This window comes from Pipistrellus hanaki (assembly GCF_964339955.1).
Source record: "Pipistrellus hanaki genome assembly, chromosome: 11".
NCBI classification, from domain to species: Eukaryota; Metazoa; Chordata; class Mammalia; order Chiroptera; family Vespertilionidae; genus Pipistrellus; species Pipistrellus hanaki.
This window is the reverse complement of record NC_140513.1, coordinates 24,681,146-24,702,992: the sequence shown is the minus strand read 5'-3', so window position 1 is coordinate 24,702,992 and position 21,847 is coordinate 24,681,146. Positions and strand designations below refer to the sequence as shown.

Genomic DNA, 21,847 nt, shown 5'->3' with positions numbered 1-21,847 from the left:
GTTCCCAGTGGGGGTGTGTGCAGGAGGCAGCTGATCGATATTTCTCTCTCATCTATGTATCTGACTTTCTATCCCTCTCCCTCTCTGTAAAAAAATCAATAGAAATTTCTTTTTAAAAAAAGGGTGGTCTAAGTAACAGCTTAATTGCCAGTTATTTCTGCAGATCTTTTGGGGAGTAGAGGACAGATGTGAGAATGTTTTAGCTGCAGGCTCCAGAGGGTGTGCTTTTCCTGATTACTTAACCTTTCTGTGTCTCAGTATTTCCATCTGTAAAATGGGGCTGACGGCCTCAGGAGAAAGGATCCTAGTTGAGAATTATTCTGTGCTTTTAGGTAAACTAGGGCTTCATGATCCAATTAATCTTTAGAAGCTCTTGCCCTATCATTATCATTACGTTTTTTTTTTCTATCATTATCATTACGTTTTTTTTTCTATCATTATCCTATCCTATCAAAAGCCTCATCTCTGGCTTCTCCTCTCCAGCAAAAAGATCCCACACCTCATGCCTTTGCTCAAGCTCTTCCCTCTGCCTGGTTTAGTAGATCCAGCTCTCATCACCGCCGCCTCGGCCTCCGCCCCCGCCCCCACCCCATTTGGATGGCCCAAACTCCGTTTTTCTGGAAATTCACTGCTCACCTCCATGTACCTGGATCCAGGCCTGTCACCCTGCTTTATGGAAGTTCCTGGGGGCAGCAGCAGTGTCTGCCCAGGCTACATATCTAGTCTCTAACCCAATAGTCTCTAACAGAAAGGCTCTAGGCAGGCTGCCAGGTGCCCTGCGGAGGGCTTAAGGACCACCTCCTCCACTGGCCTGTTGTTTCGGCCACCCACCTGAGGTGGCCAGGGCCTGGTCAGAGAACTCGACATCACTAAATTCCAAGTAAAGGACCAACAAGGCCCTCTGCTCCCCAATAACAACAATCTCATGCACATGTGCAAAGCTTGCTCATTGCCCTGGCTGGTTTGGCTCAGTGGCTAGAGTGCTGTTTCCATGCGTACTAAAGGGTCCCGGGTTTCAAGTCCACTCAAGGGCACATGCCTGGGTTGCGGCCTCAATCTCCAGTAGGGGGCGTGCAGGAGGCAGCTGATCAATGATTCTCTCTTATCATTGTTTCTATCTCTCTCTTTCTCTCCCTTCCTCTCTGAAATCAATAAAAATATATTTTAAAAATTTATTTAAAAAAACCCCCACAATGCTTACTTGTTCCAGTTGAGGCTATGTCAGTGTTGTGTGCCCTACTTTATAATGAGGACACTGAAGCCCTCAATAGGCTAAGCCTCCTCACCCACCCAGGTACCCACGTTGACCTAAGAGCCCAGCACCTTTCCTATACATTAGCGGGTCTCTGTACATCTGGGGCCCTTAAGTCTGAGATGAAGACTGGTGTGAAGAGGGGAAGAATGGGATGCAGGGCATGGCTTTGGAAGGAGGCTGCCTGATTCTGCCGGCTCAATCAGAGGTTTGGCTTGGGGGTGCCAAATACATAGACACTAGGGCAGGAAGGAAACCAGAGTGCTCTGATTCTTCCTCTTCACTTTATACATGAGGAAACTGAGGCCAGATGGCATGGAAGAGATCAAGACCAGAATTTCACCTCGAGAGATGGGCCAAGCAAGATGAAAAGGAGCACTAGGAGTGACTAGCACAGGCCAGCCTGGCAAATGTCCCCTCCCCGCTTCAGCTCCCTGCCCCCATGTTTTGTAGATATGGGTCAAAGCCCCTCACTTCTATTTGTGAAACTGAGGGAAGTGACTTGTCCTCAGTTTCCCTCCCCTGTAAAATGAGACAGCACCTCCTTTGCAGGGAAATGGTGAGGTGTGCATGTCAAAGGGCCCAGGCCAGAGCCTGGGAGCCAGCCTCCGATGGCTCCTGCCATTTCCTCGTGTCCCGGATACCCCAGCGTCAAACACAAACACTACACTTCCTCCCGTACTCCACCCCAAAGAACGCCCTGCCAAGGCCAGGCCATACTTGGCAGTCTGTCTCCAACTTACTATGTGTCCTTGGGCAAGTCCCTCTCTTTCCCTGAACTTAGTTTTCCTTTCTGCTAAATGAGGCTGTTGGGTTTGGATGACCTTGAAGATCCTTTGCTGACCCTGACATATGAATGTGCCAGCGTCCAAAGTCACTTCTGTAAGCCTGGGCTGATGCCTGCTGGATGCAAGACTGGCCGGAGCTGAAGGGCCAAAGCTCTCCACAGTGCTGCCACCGAGCTGGCGTTTCACTGAGCCCAGTGGGGGTGTACATGGGAGGTGATAGGATATGACAGCAGGAGCAGGTGTTACTGCAGTGCTGAGGTGAAGGCTCCTCCACCAGTGGACCTGTTCCCTGAGCCTGGAGACTCCCTCAGGACCCTAGGAGGGTCCACTCAAATGCACACTCAGCTCTCTGTCTCTTTCCCCCTTCCTCCTCCCCAGAGGCTGCTTTCCCAGGAGAGATGAGGAAGATGGGAGTGAGTGTGAGGGGTGGCCCGGCACTCTGGGGGATACACTGAGGGCTAGAGAATCACTTTCCATGAACAGTAGAAGCACAAGGCAGCTGTCCTACAGTCTGCACAGGCCCCACATACAATAAGTGCTCTGTAAATGTCGCCTCCTTTCCCTTCCTTCTAATTCAGGACGAATAATGTGAAAGTCCTCAAAGACATACAGAACACCAGTTCACTGGGCCTCAAAATTAGGGGCCGCTCCCGACCTGCTCCAATCCTCACAGGAACTCTTCTGTCTTTGCACTGGTCCTCTGGGCCAGGAGGACATGTGTGCGTGCGTGCGTGCGTGCGTGCGTGCGTGCGTGTGTGTGTGTGTGTGTGATGGATGATAACCACCTGTCTGTGGTGGCCGATATCAGATCATTCTCTTAAGATGCTCTGGGCATTATCCTGGCTAGTCAAGAGGCCCTCAGGATACTGGCCACCTGGCCACATTCTTTTGGGCCCCAAGCAATTACTTTGACAAGGTTTTGTCATTAAGGGCCAATATAAAATAGTCACGGGAGCAGGGGGTGGGGGGTGGGGAGGGAGGTTGGGGGGAGAGTCTGTTTCCTATAAACCTACCAGGTGGAGAGCTCTTTAGGCTGCTTCCACAGCCCCTCAACGAGGATTTCCTCATATTTGGACAGGGATAATTCTGTCTGCAATGATCTAGTCTGCCCCCTCCTACTAGGTAATGAAAGAAAGTGACCCAGCTTGCTTCTTTTATTGCCTTGGATGCTAGGAAGCTCCAACTTAAGCTTTTTACCTCAAATGCTGTATCTTTCTTCAGTCAGAAATTCCCAATAGAACTTTCCCTTCTTCTCCCCAGTTACTTCTCGGTCCCTATCTTGGTTACTGTACTTGGCCCCCTAGTGACTGGCCTTTTACTGTGCCCTGCCAGGTTCTTCCTGATGTAGGCGAACATGAACTGGGAGGTTGTGGTGAAGATTAGACACACCAGCCTCCCAACTACCACCTTGAAACCACAAACCTTCCTTCCCCTGCTGAGGCTGCCTGGGGACCATCCATGTGTCCAGGAATGGGCTCTCTGCCTCCTTGCTGAGTGCAAGTCCTTGTGCCAACTGCCCTGCTTACCTGTCATGATCCTCTGGGCCTCGTAGGGCTCCATGTAGCCAGCACTCTCTCCCTTTCCCGCTTTACTCTTGAGATCATTCTTGGCATCAAAGGGATCTGAGTAGTCATCAGCGATAATCACCTGCAGGGAAGAAGATGCGAGGGTGAGTCCACCTTTGGCTTTCTGCTGAGTCCACCTTTGGCTTTCTGCTTCCCGGCCAGGCTCTGCTCCAACACACACAAACGGGGCCTGCACCACACCAGCAAGGAGGTGCGGGGGGAGGCTGGAACCAGAGCTGGGGCTTATCCTCAGGAAGCTCCAATGCTTGCAGGGGTGACAAAGGGACCCTCCCTGGCAGTGGTCCGTCACAAGAGAGGGGCCTCTGAGCCTGAACATGCAGCACGGCCGGCTCTGGGCAAGGTGAAATGAGATCAGAAGGGCAACCGGGTAGAGAAGCATGGAGGCAAGAACCCGGAGGGTGTCTTTGGGAATGTGAATTGCTCAATATAATGGAATGGGATGGAAGAAAATTGGAAGGGGGATTGCAGAAAGCCTGGAAATGCTGACAGGTTCTTGGTGCTGGCTGCGGCACAGAAGAACTTGTGTAGAGATAATTATGCTCAGCGTTCCATTTCCCCCAAATCTGGAACACAACCACGCCTTGGGTAATCAGACAACAATTCGGTGAGCTCAACAAACTGTGTAAAGATGACTGTGGCCCCAGACGGGCCCAATGAAAACACAAAAGGGGCTCAGGATGGACAGATGGACTGCTTGGGCCAGAAAGGGCCTTGGAAGCAACACATGGAAAGGCCTTTCTGTAACGGATGGGGAAGCTGAGGTCCAGTGGAGGATGGGGCTAGGCTAAGACTCTTGGCCAGACCCTCTGCTCCCAGCGCCCTTCCTGGCCTCCTCACTTGTCTAATATTTCAGAAAATAGCAAAGTTTTACAACACCTGGCGGGAGAGAGAGAGAGAGAGAGAGAGAGAGAGAGAGAGAGAGAGAGAGAGTGTGTGTGTGTGTGTGGGGGGGGGGTGTGTGTTACCCCATGAGATTGTGAGAATCTGAGATTTGAACACTTCGAAGACCACATTTTCCCTGGAGAAGGATAAAAAAAGTCTCAGTTGGAGGCTAGGTGTAAACACGACAACTTTCCTTCCCATTTCTTAAATCCTAACCTTGAGTGGCTCACTTATCAAAGGGGAAAGGACAGGAACCCACCAAACAAGTTCCCCTTTAACACATCCAGCTCCACACAAATCCACTGTGACTTCCACCATCATCTATCCCTCTGGTCACACATCTGGCAAAGGGCAAGTTCCTCAACCTCCCCGCCAGGCCACCCAGCTGACTCTTCTGGGAGGGGGCAGGTTAGCATTTCTCTCAACCCTGGGGTAACAGGAATTGTTATTTAAATTGTGGGTTTAATTAGAAACCACAGGAGCCTCCTCTCTCTCCCAGCTCCTGGAATGTAAGGCATTTGAGGGGCCTATAAACCCAGGGGAAGGGAAAATCCCCCCTTTGTCTGCCCCTCGAATGGCAGCTTGTGGCAGCAGCCCTGGCAGGGTGAGCAAGTGACCTCCAGCTGCCCGGAATGTGACGCCGGGGGAGGGACAGTGGGCAGCAGCCCTGTCACAGGCATGCAGCCGGGGGCCAACGGAGGCAGAGCACTCAGCAGTCAAGCTCTTCATGGAAAGACCCAAGGCTGCAGCGCCCACCATCTGAGCATGTGCGCCCCGCTGTCTGCCCCCTGCTGCCTCCTCCAGCGGTCGGGCTCTGAGTCCCAGCGGGGGCCCTTCCAGATGCTGACATGGTAATCGTGGCCTCTTTTGAGACTCGCTGAGCTCAAATGACACCAGGCAGGGGAGAGACAGGGGGGTGGGGGAGAGCTGGGTCAGGCAATGTCTTTCATTTGATATTTCTATTCCACCCTTTGCAGAACACACCAGGGAGAAAATTATGCATGTGAACCACTGTCAACCAGAGCAGCTCAGACGCTGATCTAGGGTAGGGTTTTGAGTCTCAAGAGGTGAGAAGTTCAAATGGAGAAAAAGATGAACCTGCTGTGGCTGACATCTAATCTTATGTCTCCCGATCCGGCCTTCCTTCCTGTCTTCAGCACGAACATCCTCCATCTATTCTGCAACAAGGAAGGGAGCAAATATTTCCCCGAGAAAACAAAATCATTTGTGGGGGGATTAGCTGAGGAGGTAGACAGGGGAGGAAGCTGGGCTGCAGTCTCTGTAATCTAAAAATCAACATCCCAGCTCTGTAATTTACAGACACGGAGGTTTGCAGGATATAAACCAAAGCTTTGCTAGCCTAGGCAGGGGAACGCTGGGAGGCCTTTGGTTCGGCAGGCACTATCTGTACTTTCTAATTAAAAGGAGATCTGAGCTTGCGCTGTCACGGGCCCCCAACTGCCTGCCTTGCCGACTTCCGTTTCAATAAGAACTTACAAATCCTAAAACCAGGAAAAGCCCCTGCTCTCTGCTGACATGTGGTTCCAGTTATACCTGCTGACAGTTGAAAATCCTTCCGTTTAAAAAAAAAAAGGTTTAGAATTCTGTTAGTTTAAGAAGCAAATCGGAAGGTCCCTAAAATGTATATTTAATCAACTTGCTTTCGAACTTCAAAGTGAAGTGGGTGGAGGGGAGGGAATTTGAGGTTTGAGCAACTTGAAGCTAGGCAAACACTTACTGAGCTGTCTGACCTTTTGCAAAATCATGTCCTGGTTCTGGCGAGTAAAAATTTAACCAAGTGTCAGGAGAGTTGAGTGGGCAGTTGGCCAGAGTGGTGTGTGCCCCAGCCACATGCTGGGCAGTGTGGTCACTGTCTAAGTTGCCCAGGGGTCACTGTACTAATAAATCAAGAGGACCAGCAAGAGGCTTGAGTGCAGGCTGTTGAAAAAGAGAGAGAGGGGGGGGGGGGGAAGAGAGAGAGAGAGAGAGAGAGAGAGAGAGAAAGAGAGAGAGAGAGAGAGAGAGACTTTAAGTTTCCACAGATGTGGGCTTGGATTCCTGCTGGGGTTGCTTTTGCCCCAGTTAGCAGACAAGTCCTTCAAATCTAATTGAACAATTCGACTAAAAGGAAGACAGCAGGGACCTGTCAGCAGAGTAGGCCATCTGGGCACTTGAGATGCTTTCCTTGATTTTGCTCTCAGATTGGCAAAGACCTGACAGGGCATCAGACTTCTTCACCTGGCCTGCTTGTTTCACGGGGCAAGTGCAAAGCCGGGAGGGGGCTCCAGGCTACTGGTCTCACCACTTCATTACGGAACTGAGCAGCAGCAGAAAGACAAGAGTGATGGCCCTGTCCGGGTAGCTCAGTCGGTTAAAGCGTTGTCCCAATACACCACAGTTGCAGGTTTGATCCCCGGTCAGGGCAAATACAAGAACCAACCAATGAATGCATAAATAAGTCAATCAAATTGATGCTTCTTTCTAAAGTCAATTTAAAGAAAGACAAGGGTGATGGCTAAACCCCAGGCAAGTCTCTTCTTGCTTTCAAACAAAACTAGAGACCCCAGCCCGGTGCCAGTGAAGGACGTTCACAGGCTCATAAAGCAGTGAAACTGGGGGTCCTTGAGAGGCCTGCTCACAGCCTCCTTCTTCTGTGCGGAGGGCTCGGCCATCCCTGCGCACCACCTCTCTGACAGGGCTCTGAGTCAGCTCTGCTTTCCTCCTTTCTGTTTTGCACACACTCCTTTCCATCAGTCTGGGGCCAGGGTGTTTTTATCGTGGGGACTAAGCTTTGTGATAGGAAGCAGTCTTCCTGTTCATCCCCAAAAGGAAGTGCCAGAGAAAGATGGGTGTTGCCACTTGGCAACACGCCCATACGCTTTTGCAAGATAGCTGCACCTGGGTGGAGAGCTGGACCGCTCCACCTGCTCTTGGGGAAAGGTGAATCGGGAGAGCCACTCTGAAAGATAACCGTGGACAGTATCCATTAAAATCCAGAAATATTCATGGATTAGCCCAGCAACTTCGCTTCTCAGAATTTATTCCCAAATGTACACAAGGAGGCGTGGACCAAGATGCTCACTGTAGCAGGCGGTAATGAGAACTTGCTATATCCTACTCTGTCCATCCCTGGGGAGCTGCGAAATCCTGCTAGTTCCATGCTATGGAATATTCTGCAGCAGATTTTAAACAAAAATGAACATAGTTCCCCAAGCATAGCTTGGAATAAAAGGGAAGCAGGTTGTAGAAGTAAAGATACAACCTGATAACCTGTTCAGGGAAAATAAAACAGAAACCTGTACCTCCATTTAGTGGAAAGAAAAGGTCTGGGGAGATACACACTGCTTACTGGCACCTCCTGCGGGGGAGGTGACTGGGATTGGGGTGGTTACAGGAAATCAAAGGAGGGGTGCCTGTAACGTTAACACATTTTCAAACAAGGAAAACTAATTGATGCATTATCCGCAAAAGTAAACTTTTAAAAAAGCACTCCTCTTCACAGGCTATTTTTGGTACAGTAGATAAACTGTTTCCCAAACTTGCCTGAAGACAGGAATGGCTTGGAATGCTTACTAAAAAAAAAACCAGATACCTAGCCAAAACCGGTTTGGCTCAGTGGATAGAGCGTTGGCCTGCGGACAGAAAGGTCTCAGGTTTGATTCTGGTCAAGGGCCTGTACCTTGGTTGTGGGCATGTCCCCAGTGCGTGTGTGTGTGCGTGTGTGTGTGTGTGTGTGTGTGTGCAGGAGGCAGCTGATCGATGTTTCTCTCTCATTGATGTTTCTAGCTCTCTATCCTTCTCCCTTCCTCTCTGTAAAAAATCAATAAAATATATATTTTAAAAACCCAGATACCTACCTCCCAATAATGTGTATATTTAATAAGCAACCCAGGTGATTTTTATCAGGAAAGTTTGGAAAATGTTACGCTAGAGCCAGATCCCTCCCCCACCAATCTAATGCAAAGCCTTCAGGCATTACTCTGGATTTTCACTTTTCCCAGATATCTCTCTGTCCTGCTCATCAAAGTGAAGCAAGAAGTGGGTGTTAAAGGCAGTTTGCTCTTGCTTTCTTTCCCTGGGAATCAACTGGAGTAAGAGATGACCCAACATGCCTTGGTCCATCTCCAGAATCTAAGACGTAGAGGCAATGGCATCCTCTGTGCAATCTGAGGGCTGGCCCCACGTTGAGCAACAGGGCTGTGTGTGTGGGGAGAGGGCCACACAAGCAAGACCCTGCCCTGCTCAGTGAGGGGAGCCTAAGCCCGCGGCTAATCTAGCTGTGAGGATGTGCAAAGCTCTAAAGCACAGACTCACCCTTTCGGGACAACTCTACGTGGCTCTCAGCACACTCTCAGGAGGATCCCTGGCTCAGAAAGGGCTGGTGGGACTGCAGAGAGGGCAGTGCCGAAATGCACAGGCATTCCTGCTAAAGATCACTGCCACCTGCTCACAGGAGGGTCCAGACAGGCGGAGCGCTACCACCTTCCCGGAGTGGTGACCTGTATTGTCCCCACTATCCCAAAGGCACCTCCTCTACCAGTAACCAGTCACTCCATGTGCTCTGCTGCCTGTGGGAACTGGCAGTTTGGGGCTGCCCCAACTTGGCCTCTGCTGGATGAGGCAAGCTAAGTCTCCCCCACTCTGTGCTGCTCGTCTCTCACTGGAAAGTGAGGGGGTGGCACCCCATGAGGTCCTGGGTTTGTTCCAGGTCCATGACTTCTGTCTACGCCAAAGCAAACTGCCTAGAAACACACCTGGGAATGCTCTACAGTCCCCGTCCGACCATGTCCTCATCAGTTTGCCATCACGACTACACATTGGTTTTCTGAGCAGCTTGGGGGGCATGAATCTCTGTGGGAATCTGATAAATGATGAAGGTGTGGCCCTCTCCATCACCTTTATATAATGTGCCTGCAAAGTGTTGGGCACATTTCAGAAAGGCTGGGAGTCTCAGGATAAGGCCAAGTTCCCTTGCATCTGAGTCACTGTAAAGAACATCTAAAATGAGACACACTCATGTGTTGTTGTTTTTTTAAATAAATCTTCACCCTAGAATATATGTGTGGTTTTTTTTTTAATTGATCTTAGAAAGAGAGGGAGAAGAGAGGGAGGAAGAAGGAAGGGGAGAGAGAGAGGGAGGGAGGGAGAGAGGGAGAGAGGGAGAGAGAGAGAGAGAGAGAGAGAGAGAGAGAGAGAGAGAGATCAGTTGCCTCCCATACACACCCTACCATGGATTTAACCCTAAATGTGTGTCCTGACTAGGAATAAACCCCCAACCTTTTGGTGTACAGGATGCTCCAACCAACTGAGCCACCTGGCCAGAGACACATTCAGCCTTAGCGAGGTGGCGGGTGCTGACTGTTGTAATTCAACACACATAATTCACCTGGCTGAAGGCGAAGTGGGATGTGTGACTGGCCTGCCAGTAGGCTGGGGAAGGAGGGGGAATGTGAGGACAGTCAGGTTGTATCTTGGCTTGCCAGTTTGAAACCCAGCAGCCACATCCTCCAGGGCAGAGGCAACCTGGCCCTCTCCCCCACCCCGGGGATCAGGAGGGCTCCTTGAAGGTGAGCAAATGGTGTTCAGTTCATGAGGTGGCAGCAGCAGCCCAAGGCTCCATGCCTCCGCCCTGCATCAGGGGACTGGGCAGGCTGGAGTCCTGGTTCTCCTTTGGGACCCACCATGACACAGGCCCTGGCAGGCCTGATGTCCCCATAACGGAGACTCTGTTGCCATGCCAATCAAGATATGGCATGAATGAACCAGGGATTGGGGATCTGGAAGGGTTCCAAATGACCAGGGGGCTGCCCAAAAAGAAGCAGCGGATAGACATTCTGCACAGACCTGAAAACTATACAGACACACGCTCAGTGAGTCCGGGAGGACATCTAACAACCATAAAGGAACACACTCCCTGGGAACCAGAGCTCCTGCCATTAGGGTGTCCGAGCAGAGGCTGCAAGGTGGGCATCTGCTTTTGGATGGAGGTCAGCCTACTAGCTACTGTGTTTTCTCAGCACAGATTCAGTGGCCCCCGAGCAGCACCCATGGCTAGGAATGGGTGGCTGTTTGCAGAACCCACGGTGTGGCCGAGGCGGGAAGTGTTTCTGAAGCCCCAAGGCTGGCCAATGGCTTTGCAAATACACAGAAAGGCAAGTGGCATGGCAGAAAGGACACTGCCAGCAGGCACAGCCCGGACAAGCAGACTCTGGAGCGGAGCTGGCTCTACTGCACCCTCCCTGGGTCATTCCTAGCAAACTGCTTTATCTCTTTGAGCCTCTGCCATTCATCTGTGAAATGGGCAAAACTGTTTGCCGTCTCAGCTTCACGCGAATGTTGTGAGGAGCAAATAATGCGATGATGTGGGGACGTGACAGCGGTTTATAAAGAAAGGTGGCTGGGGAGTGAGTTAAGTGCTGGGTCTCTGCCCACTGAAAATCTGTGGGGAAGACAAAACAAAGACCTGAGAAAAAGCCTCCGTCAAGGCCCAGCGATGACAGAGAAAACTGGCTGCCATCAGGTATGACCTCAGCTGTCATACTTATCAACCACAGAAACAGGAATGTTTATGAAGGATCCTCTCCCCGCCCCACACTCTTTTATGTTCTGGGAAGGATGCATCTCCTAGTTGGGGTATCTGGCTAAGAGGTCGAGAACCTCACGGGAACCCCACACCCTGCCTGAGTGGCGGATAGCAGCAGAGTGCTGTAGGTCTACGGCCTGATTCCAGGGCCCTGGGGCTCGGAGGGGGCCCACAGAACTGGCTGTAACCTTCCTTGGGGACACCCCATGCGGAGATACAAGCAAGCGTCCCCTCTCCTCGCCTTTCTCTGTCCCAGCTCTGACCATCATAGACTAACTCCCCTTACAGGCGTGCCAATAAATCACTTCTGACATGGTAAGGAAGTTAATTTGGGAAGATTAATTAGCTACATTCACACGTTCAGCTGCAATTCCTGGAAATCAGATGGTGGGGAGGGCACTTTTCCACGGCAACCACGGGCAGGCTGGTGCCTCGCCTCTAAGGTCTGACTCGCTCATGCACAATCACCTTGACGTTCGAAGTCCCCCTTTCATGCATGGAGGTCAAGTGCTCTGTCCTCTAACCCCGCTGGTGGGGAGCTCACAACTCCGTAATTCTGCCATTGGGACAGTCGTCACTATTAAAGCGGCTTCCGTTGGCAGCCGCCCTCCACTCTGGGCAGACCTTGGATGCTCTAGTGTAAACGTTTCTTTACAGACCAGCCAGGGATCTGCCCGCGGGTCAGGACGCGAGGGGTGTGTCCAGTGGTCTCCCCTGGTCTTCCCATTCCTCCCCTTCCCACAGCCACAGCTGTTTGCCTCGACACCTGCAGGCTCCAACTTGTTAGGAAAGATGCATTCCAAATTACAGCCTTTGTCAGCTCCTCCGGGGCCCTCCTCTCCTCTCGGCTCCTCCCTCCCTTCCCCACCTCCCTCACTCGCATATCCCCCTCTCCTTCAGTTTAACCCCATGGAGGTTGCTATGGTCCTGGGTGGGAGGCTGCTGGAGTGGAGCCTGACTCTGCTCCCTGTTTACCCTGAAACCTCACTGCTAAGTGGTAGGGACTAGCTTTTCAGCATCTCTCAAGCAGTGGGAAGTTCTATTAACTCCGAAATAGCTAATCCTGTATTTCTCAACTGCATGCGGCTAGGGCCTGTGGACGAATGAAGAGTTCAGCGTATCCCTCCGGGGGACAGAAGCCTCCTGGGGTTTGCAGAGTAATTACAGGTGATGTCAGAGCTGAAAGGGCCCTGAGAGTAGATCTAGTCTGGTGGGTTTCAACAAATTACGTGTGTAATCTGTGCCAAGGAAATCTCACAGGGAGCCCCAACATGCACTACTCTCCGTAGTCTGAAAAGCACTGGGAAGCAGGAGACCCCGAGGGGAAGGGGAAGGTCAAAGCCAGAAACAGGTAACCAAATGTTTCCTAACTCCCAGGCCCACATGTGTCTGCAATACCTCTATGGCTATCTTTTTTTTCTCTTAAAGTCATTCCTAAAACTTCAGGGTATACCCACCATAATCACCTCCTGGACAAAGCTCCCGTGGCACCTCTTGCAGGGACTGCCACCCATCCCTGCGGACAGTTCCCTATGGGAGGCCACCCCAGGCCAGGTTTAGTCCACGTGGGTCACCCATTGAGCCTCCCTCTCTCTATCCTCCCCTGAGCTGTGGCTCAGCGATGCCCAGCCCTCCAGCGACCCCATCCATCTCCACCAACCCTTCCAGACAGTCCTTTCTTCCCAAGCTTCCTGTTCAAGGGGAGACAGGCCCTCCTCCTAGAAAATGCTCTTGGACCAGCCCTGGGGTCAAGAAGAATAAGGTCAGGATTTTCTTCTTTCCCTGCAAGGACACTTAAAGTTGGAACGGTCAGAGAAAGTGCAATCATGAGCGGGGACACAGGGTGGGGCTCTGGAAGCCATTTTCCGCTCTGTGCCTCAGCTTCCTCATCTACAAAATGACGATGGGGTGAGGACTAAATGAGCCAATATACAGGAAGTACCTAGAACGGGGCCGGGCACACAGCAAGTGCTCAAGCAATGCCAGGTGCGCTTATCACCTGAACTCACCATCCTGCCTGGCTGATTCCGTCTTGTGGAGGAGGAACCTGAGGAAGGGTCCCGCAGAGATCACCTGGATGTCCAGTAATAGAAGCAGCAGCAGAGTGATAAAACCTGACTCTCGCCAAAGCCCAACCGCAGGAGAACCCAAGTCACTTGGCGACCTTTCCTGTATAATAAAAGGCTAATATGCAAATCGACCGAACAGCGGAACTACCGGTTGCTATAACATGCACTCACCACCCGGGGGGGGGGGGGGTAGACACTCAATGCAGGAGCTGCCCCCTGGTGGTCAGTGTGCTCTCACGGGGGAGGAGGGGGGGGGCACTGCTCAGCCAGAAGTGGGGCTCATGGCTGGCAAGTTCAGCAGCAGTGGGGGCAGCCTCTCCCACCTCTGCGGCAGCACTAAGGATGCCCTACTGATGGCTTAGGCCCACTCCTCCTAAGCCGCAAGTTGGACATCCCCTGAGGGGCCGGGCTGAGGGACTCCCCTCCCACAACGAACCCCCCCCCCCCCCGAGTGCAAGACTTTCACGCACCGGGCCTCTAGTATATTTATAGCCTGCCTGCTTCCAAAATAGGTTTTAGACAGCTGTGCTCAAGTCATCTTTCCGGCTGGACCGCTCCTTCCCCAGAAAGGACGGGGAACGCCCGCAGGGCTTTCTCACAGCAACAGAAGGCTCTGAGCACCAGGGACAACTTTGGCAGTGTGCTCACAGGAAAGGTATGTGAAAGAAAAACGGCAGAGCCCAGAAGCCAAAGGCCTTTCCTGAAGCTGTGGTACCTTTAATAGCCAGGCATCCGTGTCCCACGCAGGGCCCAAGAGGGAGCAGGCGTGACGGAGTGAGAGGGGGAGCTGAGATTAGCGTGAGAAGGTACTTGGGCCTCGTGCAGCCCCTGCGATCCAGCCGTTTCATCAGTGACAGCGACACAGGACCCGGACTAAGGGAAAGGCCGTGTCTCTGTGAATGGGGCCCATTAGGAGGATTCGTGCACATTTCTAACAGGAGGCTGCCTTTGTATTGAGGACAGGCGGCACTGTTAATGAAGCAGTATTAATACTACTACCGCTGTATTCAAGGAGTCCCAATTGTGTTCAGCGTAACAGTGGGTGCTCAATAAACAGTGATTCACTTTTTTAAAATAATGCCGTCTTCTCAAATTCTCCAGTCACCAAGCTCGACGAGCTCTTTGTCATGTGCAGTCCGCCAGGCTAAGAATCTATCCCTGAACCCCAAAGCCCTTTTTCTCCTGTGTACTTGGCACCTTCTAACTACAGGGAAGTGACTGGGGTCAGAGCTTTGCCATGCCACACAGTGTGAAGGCTCAGAGCCTTCTGTTGCTGTAACGGTGTCAATGGCTTGTTCAATCATATTCACCTCACGCTTACAAAGTGCCGGGCGGTGAGCTCTGAGCTGCAATGCAGTGGTGAACAAAGGCAGGTGTTGCCCTGCCCTCATGGAGCTTCTGGTCTCTTGGGAGGACAGCTGATCATGCTGGGGCGGGGCAGGCATGGCTAAGAATAGGAGTACTCGGCTGTCAAGTGCCAAGCAGAGGAGTGAGGGCATAGGCAAAGTCCCTTTACCCCCTGTCTTGAACGGGAGCTATGTGCAGACCTGTCAGGTGAGTTACCTGAGGATGCCCACTATAAAACCAAAAGAGGTTTACCAATCTTTACCAATAAAAAATAAAATTACTCTTAGCATCTGAACCATTGACAAAAAAAATTAGGTTTTAAAACAGTACTGATAGGACTCCATTTTTCTAAAACATTATACATACTCAAAGGAAGAAATGTGTTTTATGTGCAAAGAAAAAGGACTAGAAGATATACAGAACAAAAGAGCAGACATCAAGAAGTTTCCATGAAGCTTGAGGCCTAAACACTGTTCCCCTCCTCTCCAGGTGGCAGCATTAGCTAAGCCACACTCCCTGCCAGGACCTCAGTTTCCCCATCTGTAAGATGGGAAGGGTAGAGTGGGCCTTCCATACAAGAGGAAGGGGAGAGACACAGGATCACGACACTAAAGGAAAACCAACTACCGCCTTTCCTCACCAACGTTTTCTGAAGGAAAGAATAAGAAACATCACAAGGAATAAAGTCCAGTCCTTTTAAAGTGAACGGAGATAGCTTCATAATAAACCTCCCTAACTTTTCACTTTCCTCATCCCACACTATGCTTTCGGAGCATGGGACCCATGGGCATTTCAGTCCTTCTGACATTATTTTAAAGACCATGTCCTCCTTTGGGTTACAACCATCAGGTGTGCATCCACCATGAAAGGGCGCTGGCTTTTCTGGCCCCTCTCCCTTCCTGGTGTCCCGCTCACTCTTAAAGGCCCATTCTCGACTACTGCTGAGTGTCGGTCTCTGTGGAACACCAATACAGCGCTTGACAGTAGCCTCAGGAATCAATCAGGCATGAAGTGGCCCTAATTTATTAATACGCATCGTAAAATCCCCTTCCAAACGGGAGGTCATAAATCACCTGCCGCCGGAAACGTTCTATTTATAAAGGAAGGCCAAGGTATCTTGAACTAAACGCCAGACTTGCCCATTTAGAAAGAGCAAACTTTGATCCCTTGCTGCTATGCTAATCAAGTGATTAGGGCGGCCCGGCCCCTCCCTGATAACGCAGCTGTCACAAGACGTCACCAACCCCCACCAGCTTCCTCTCCTCACACACTTCTCTGCCCAGACCTGAGGCCATATGTGACTCACAGGGACTGACTTCTGGGTGATCTGAGGTCCTCCAGCTAGACCCTCCAGAAGCCTGAGTGTGTTAGAGGATTAGAGCTAGCAAGAGGGTTAGAGGTGATGTTGAGGATGAAGGAAGTGCTTACTATGTGTCAGGCACTAGACTGTGTGCTTGTACATACATTGTCTTAGTTCAGCTTCCGAATTACATTGTTTTCAGGTGAGAAAAGTCAAAGCTCAGAGAGGTTTAGAAGCTTCCCCGAGGCCTCAGAGCACATAGTGCAGGTTTCAACCCCGGCCCGCCTCACTCCAAAACTTTGGCTCCTCCATGCCACCCACGGCCTGTTGCATGAGTTTCTAATATCCTGGGTCCCTTCCCGACAGCAGGAGGAAATCTCTGAAGGGAGGGTTGACAGGAAGAAGAGGAAGCTCTGCCAATTTGGCTCGGATGTGCCAACCCTGACACTCCCTCCGTCAGCTGGGTGCTGGCAATCTCCCTTCCTTTTCCTGTGACAGCCTCCCTGGGATTGGAGCACACCTGCAACCTGCCCGGGCCACACCTGGGGCAGCAACCACTTCCGCCTGCAGCCTATGCCCTGTGCTCGGCTTCCAGCAATTACCTCCCTCCATCCTCTCCTGCCTCATCCTTCCTGCCTGGGGGATCCCACCTCCACATTCTCCCCAACCCCCAACCCACCACAAAAGAGAGTGCAGTATAGCAAGCAGGCTGTGTCCTTACATCAGAAGGAGGGTTCATAACAGCCGGGAGGCAGTGGAGAGAGGCCCAGTCCCCACCCCCCTTCTCCCTACATCCACAAACCTTTGCACATGGAAACATTATCACGCAGCCCAGGAGAGGAATGATAGCTGATAGATGAACCTGAACCTTGGCCCCTGCTTCATTAACAAGAGTTAGTACTTGGCCAGTGCCCAGCATGCACTAAGTTATTGTTATTTTCAAAGTTGATGGTAAAGTCAGTCTCATTTTTCTCATTGTACAGTGGGAGGGAAGTTTATGTTAGAATTAGTTCATTCTTCATCTTGTTAGGGTAAGCCCTGCTGCATTAAAAAAAAAAAAAATTAAAAAAAAATGTCCAGACATACAGTGTGGGCCAGAGGAACTGGAGAAATTCTATCTGTGGGGGAAGAGGCCCGGGCTGGGTTGGAGGACCAGCCTGAAATCCCTATGGCCTTCGGGCCCAGAGGTGGTGGTGATGCCCGAGAGGGGGACCCAGGCATAACTCAAAGCCATGGAAGCACCTCATCCCTCTACAGGTGCCCCATCGCTTTCATTTCTTGGGGATAACATGGGTGATTTGGGCCACCTGACTGGGATAAGGGAGATCCTTTCAACCCACAGACCCCAGAAGAATGCACTCCCTGGAGACACTGAAGCCAATGGCCCAGTTGACCAGCCATTTGGGGAGGGCCTCAGCTGGGTCTGCCTGAGTGGTCTGGCTGCACTGCCCCTCTCCCCACATTTCTGTCATGCCCACCCTTGATCTGTGGGCAACAGGTCTACCCAGATGGTCCCAAGCTCCCTATCCATCCTGGTCCCTAACTGGCATCTCAGGCTTACAGACTTGCTCGGGCAGGCTGTACAGCTCCTGGCACCTTTGCTGCACCCTGGCCGGGCCAGTCTGCTTGGAGAGTAAGGCAGGAAGACTTACCTAAAGACTGCCCACAACCCTATCCACTTAAGAAAAATCTGCTGTAAAACACTGACTGCCTCCCTGGATTTAAGAAAGGGTGAGGTGGCTTGGGTTTTAAAGAGAAAAATAAGATTCCCATTCATGAACTCCCCACACCAAGGACAGGTAAAACGGGTTCTGCCATCGATTAATGAGCTGGGGTAATAATGGGGCTCACCCTTCGTCATTAAAAATATTAACCTCGTTCCTGGCTCAGCGATGTCATAAACCGGGGGCCCACAAAGCTCTCTCATAACCACACTTCTCATCTGCTGGGTGAGGATGCTGGGTGCGTGCCTCTGGCCCTGGGGACAAGCCAGGAAGGCAGAGAGCCATTTGGGAAGACCACAGATCTTCCACAGAGCCAGCTGCAGGTGAACAGGTGAAAGAAACAACGCCATAACATGCCATAGGTATGCAAGAATTCAGGGGTCTCAGCTGGCGGGGACCTTTATTAAAGTGATGCTATGCTCACGTGGTCTAATGTAGCTTCCAAATGCCAACCTGCCCACTGGCTGTGGTGACAACGGTATGACCTCAGGACTTCTACCACTAGGAAGGAGACTCTGACTCCAATCTGCATAAATCTGAGGAGCAGTGGAGAATCACGTTCAACTTTGGGCCCCGAACTTTAATTAAGAGCTGCCACCAGGAAGATAAAGAGCCTGGGCTCCATGTCTCATGAGCATAATTAAAGAGATTAAGGGTTTGTACATTCTAGGGAAGATTCAGGGGTGTGTGCGCAGCGCAGGATGGTGGTTAATCCCTGGAACAGGATGCAGACAGGTTCTGCTGGGTAAGAGGGCAGAGGGAGGACTAATTAGAAAGTCGTAGAGAAGATTTCAACTGTTTTAGGAAGAATGTTTGATCAGACAGAGCTGTTCAAAATAGGATAGTTTTGCGGGTAATGAGTTTCCTGCCACAGAGACGTCCATGCAGAAGCTGGTTGAACACATGGCCAGCAGAAGGACCTAGACTGAAACCCTTTGCCATTGGAGACCCTATGCATCTCCTGGGAGTTTCATGGTATCCCAAAGCCTGAGGGTGGGAGAGCCAGTGTTGAAGGGGTTGGTCAAACCTTACAAGAGCGCATCCCTCTCCCTCACTTCTACAAGCAACCTTCAGCTTTTCTGGCTTTAGGGCCCAAAAGCATGTGAGGGTGAAAGGACAGCCATGCCTACCCTCAGAGAGGCACCATCACCATCCAGGTGAAGGGGAGATGTGAGGTAGGCGTGAGCTCAGCATCCCCAGATGGCTTCAGTGTGGTATCCAGGCTATTGGAGGCAGGCAGGCATGTGTGTGTGTGTGTGCTCGCATGCGTCTCAGCCTAAGCTAAGATTGCCCTCTTTCCTCGACAGTATCTGATAGGTTGGGTGTTGTGGGAGAAGCACAGAATCAGACCCAAAACACTTCTGTTCTGAAATTCAGCAATGCCCATGGTGGGCTAGGTCCTGAGGACAGAAAGACAAATATATCACAGTCTGCTCTAAAGGAGGAAAGAATCTATCAAGAGAGGTCAGCAAATTTATTCTGTAAAGAGTCAAATAGTGAATATTTTGTTTGCAGGCTATAAAGTGGCAGTCAACTGCCACTGTGTGAAAGCAGCCACACACACAACTCAATGAATAGGAGTGGCTCCTGTGCCAATAAAACTTTATTTATAAAGATAGGCAGCAGCTGGATTTGGCCCAAGAGCTGTGGTTGGCCCACCTCTGGTCTAGTCCAATGTTTCTCAACAGGATGCAAACTGGAATCACCTGTGGAGCTTTCACAAAGTACAAATGCCTGAGCTCCACCCAAAATTCCAACCTAAGTGGTCCCAGTTAGGGCCTGGGATTAGTGGTTTCTAAAAGCTCCCCCAGGTGACTGTACTGTGTAGCCAAGACTGAGAATCACCGGTCTCTACCAGAAGAGAGGCACGTGTACTCTCACTATTACCTTGCAATAATCCACAAGGTTTCACAAACCCAACTCAGGGGAAGTGACTCGCTCAAGGTCATACAATGAGTCAGGAGGCAAGGAGACCCAGCCCATGAGCTTTCTTCTGCTCCACTGCAGACATGGATGGACCTACTCCCATCCTGGAGCGTGGGATACAGGTGCCTTCTAGCTCCTGCCCCACTGTTTCAAGACGTTAAGGACCCTGGAGAAATAAATACCAGCCCCATTCTCTCAAACTCTAACATGTGGGACCTGGCCCTCTCCCCAGACCAAACATCACTGACTTCCAACTAACACGGAAACGGAACACCCAACACATCTCCCTATCTTCTGAGAAGCAGCATTTTCGGCGAATTTGAAACAGTTTATTAGCATCTGGGAGGGACAAAAGAGGACTGTAAAAACTGTATTTCCTCAGTTCTAGCAAGTGCAGCCACAGGAAACTCTTTACCAATGACACCAGTAAGGACCTGCCAAAACGTGCTGCCTGCTCGGAGCTCTGCCCACGCAGGACTTGGACACTGGAACCACCAGAGGGCCCTGGGGAATGTTGCAAGAGCTTGGCTAAAGCTGGGCGGCCACTGGCAGCAATGATCTCAATGTCTGCTCAACAGACAGGGCGAACCCAGGCATCACTGGCCTCGCAGGAGCTCTGCGGGTGGCCAGAGAGCCTCTGAGCTCCGGACTCTCCCTCCTCTCCACTGAGCCACAGAGACAGTCAAGGGCTTGAGAGAGCAAGGATGCGCCCAGCACACTGATGATACAATGAACACTGACAGCAGCTACTGGAGGCTATGTGCCGTCCTTTTAATGCTCCCAACAGCCCTCTGGAGTAGCCGCTTACATTGTCCTCATCCTACAGATAAGAAAACCGCAGCACAGGACGGCTAGGGAACTAGCCCAAGGTCACCAAGGCACTGAGTTACAAAGTCAGGACTCAAACTTAGCTGCTCTGACCAGATTCTGGCTTGTACTGCTTTACTCAAAGTGACTCTACTGAGCAAATGGTCCCTGCAGAGACAGTGAAACAGACCCAGCAAATGTGAGGGGCTGGCCCAAACCAGTTTGTCTCAGTGGATAGAGCGTCAGCCTGCGGACTGAAAGGTCCCAGGTTCGATTCCGGTCAAGGGCATGTACCGTGGTTGTGGAAACATCCCCAGTGGGGGGTGTGCAGGAGGCAGCTGATCAATGTTTCTAACTCTCTATCTCTCTCCTTTCCTCTCAGTAAAAAATCAATTAAAAAAAATTTTTTTAAAGAGTGAGGGGCTGGTGTGGGACCACATACATGTGGGCTCCAGCAAAACCAAGTCCACCCTTGGGAGAGCCCTCTCTTTTCATGGACAAGGATCCTGTCAGCTCCTAGGACACGTAGCATGAGCTCACACAGGTGCTAAGGGCTTGCTGAACTAGAAAAAGAGCCAGCTTACAGGGCTCTTGCCCCCTAGGGGACCCCCTGTCATTCAGGAACTTCCTGTCCCACCTTCCTGATAGAGAGGGCCATATACTTGTTTTCTATGTCAGTCCCTCCCTATTCGCCACACTCACCTGCAGGAGTCACAAGCCCCCAGCTTCCACCCCACCCCAGCCTTTGCCTGCCCAGTGCCCTCCTAGGGTACTTCCTTCTCTAATCACTGCGCATTCAAATTCTACTTAGTCTGCACAGCGAAGTGCATGACAATGTGAACTCCTGAGTGAGATCTGAGTTCAAATCCTGGCTGTCACCTTGGGAAGCTTGCTCAACCTCTCTGGGTCTTGGTTTCTTTAGCTATAAAGACTCCACCCCTACCTGGCCTCTGAGGCCCTCACCCCAACCAGAGGTGAGCTCCCCCTCCTCTGAGCCCCTCTATTTTGTTGCTCCTCCACTCGGCCTACCTGGGCTGACTGGGCCAGGTCCCATACCGGGCTCTGGAACTCAGAGGAGAACAAGAACCATTGCAGCGTATCACGAGTTCCCAGGCTAGTCAGGGGGACAGACTCAGGCTCACAAACAGCTGCCAGGGGCTAAGTGACATTTTACATCCTGTCAGGCGGTTTTGCTAACTCTAGACAAGTTGTCTAAGAGGTTTGTTTCTTGTTTCCTTGTTTTTTAAAATCAGGTCAAACCACATTTGTAAAACTCTAAACGGCTTCAGAATTTCCTCCCTCCCTTACTTTTCAGTCTGGGTTTGGTGTCCAGCTGCTCCCCGACCCCATTTTACACCCCTACCCATGTGCCCTAGCCTGTGCATTCCATGTATATCCAAGCTCAGCAACCACAGAACAGGGGGCACACAGGCACCAGGCATGAAGGGACCTCCAGACTTAAGAGCACCACAGGCAAGTCTCTCTACCATGAAAGCAATGGACTCAGGAGCCCCAGGAACCGACACTCTTTGCATGTGCACTGTGTGTTACCGTGTATGAAGCCTTCCAAGCCAGGTTCACTT

At 51.3% G+C, this 21,847-nt stretch overlaps 1 protein-coding gene across 1 annotated transcript in view; it reads right to left on the bottom strand.

Moving 5' to 3' along the window:
• SHB (SH2 domain containing adaptor protein B) overlaps positions 1-21,847 on the bottom strand; it is a 123,851-nt gene that overhangs the window by 75,443 nt on the left and 26,561 nt on the right. The window contains exon 2 of the mRNA XM_084898746.1: positions 3,567-3,687. Within this exon, the coding sequence (XP_084754872.1) occupies positions 3,567-3,687 (121 nt within the window). The remainder of the gene's footprint in view (positions 1-3,566; positions 3,688-21,847) is intronic.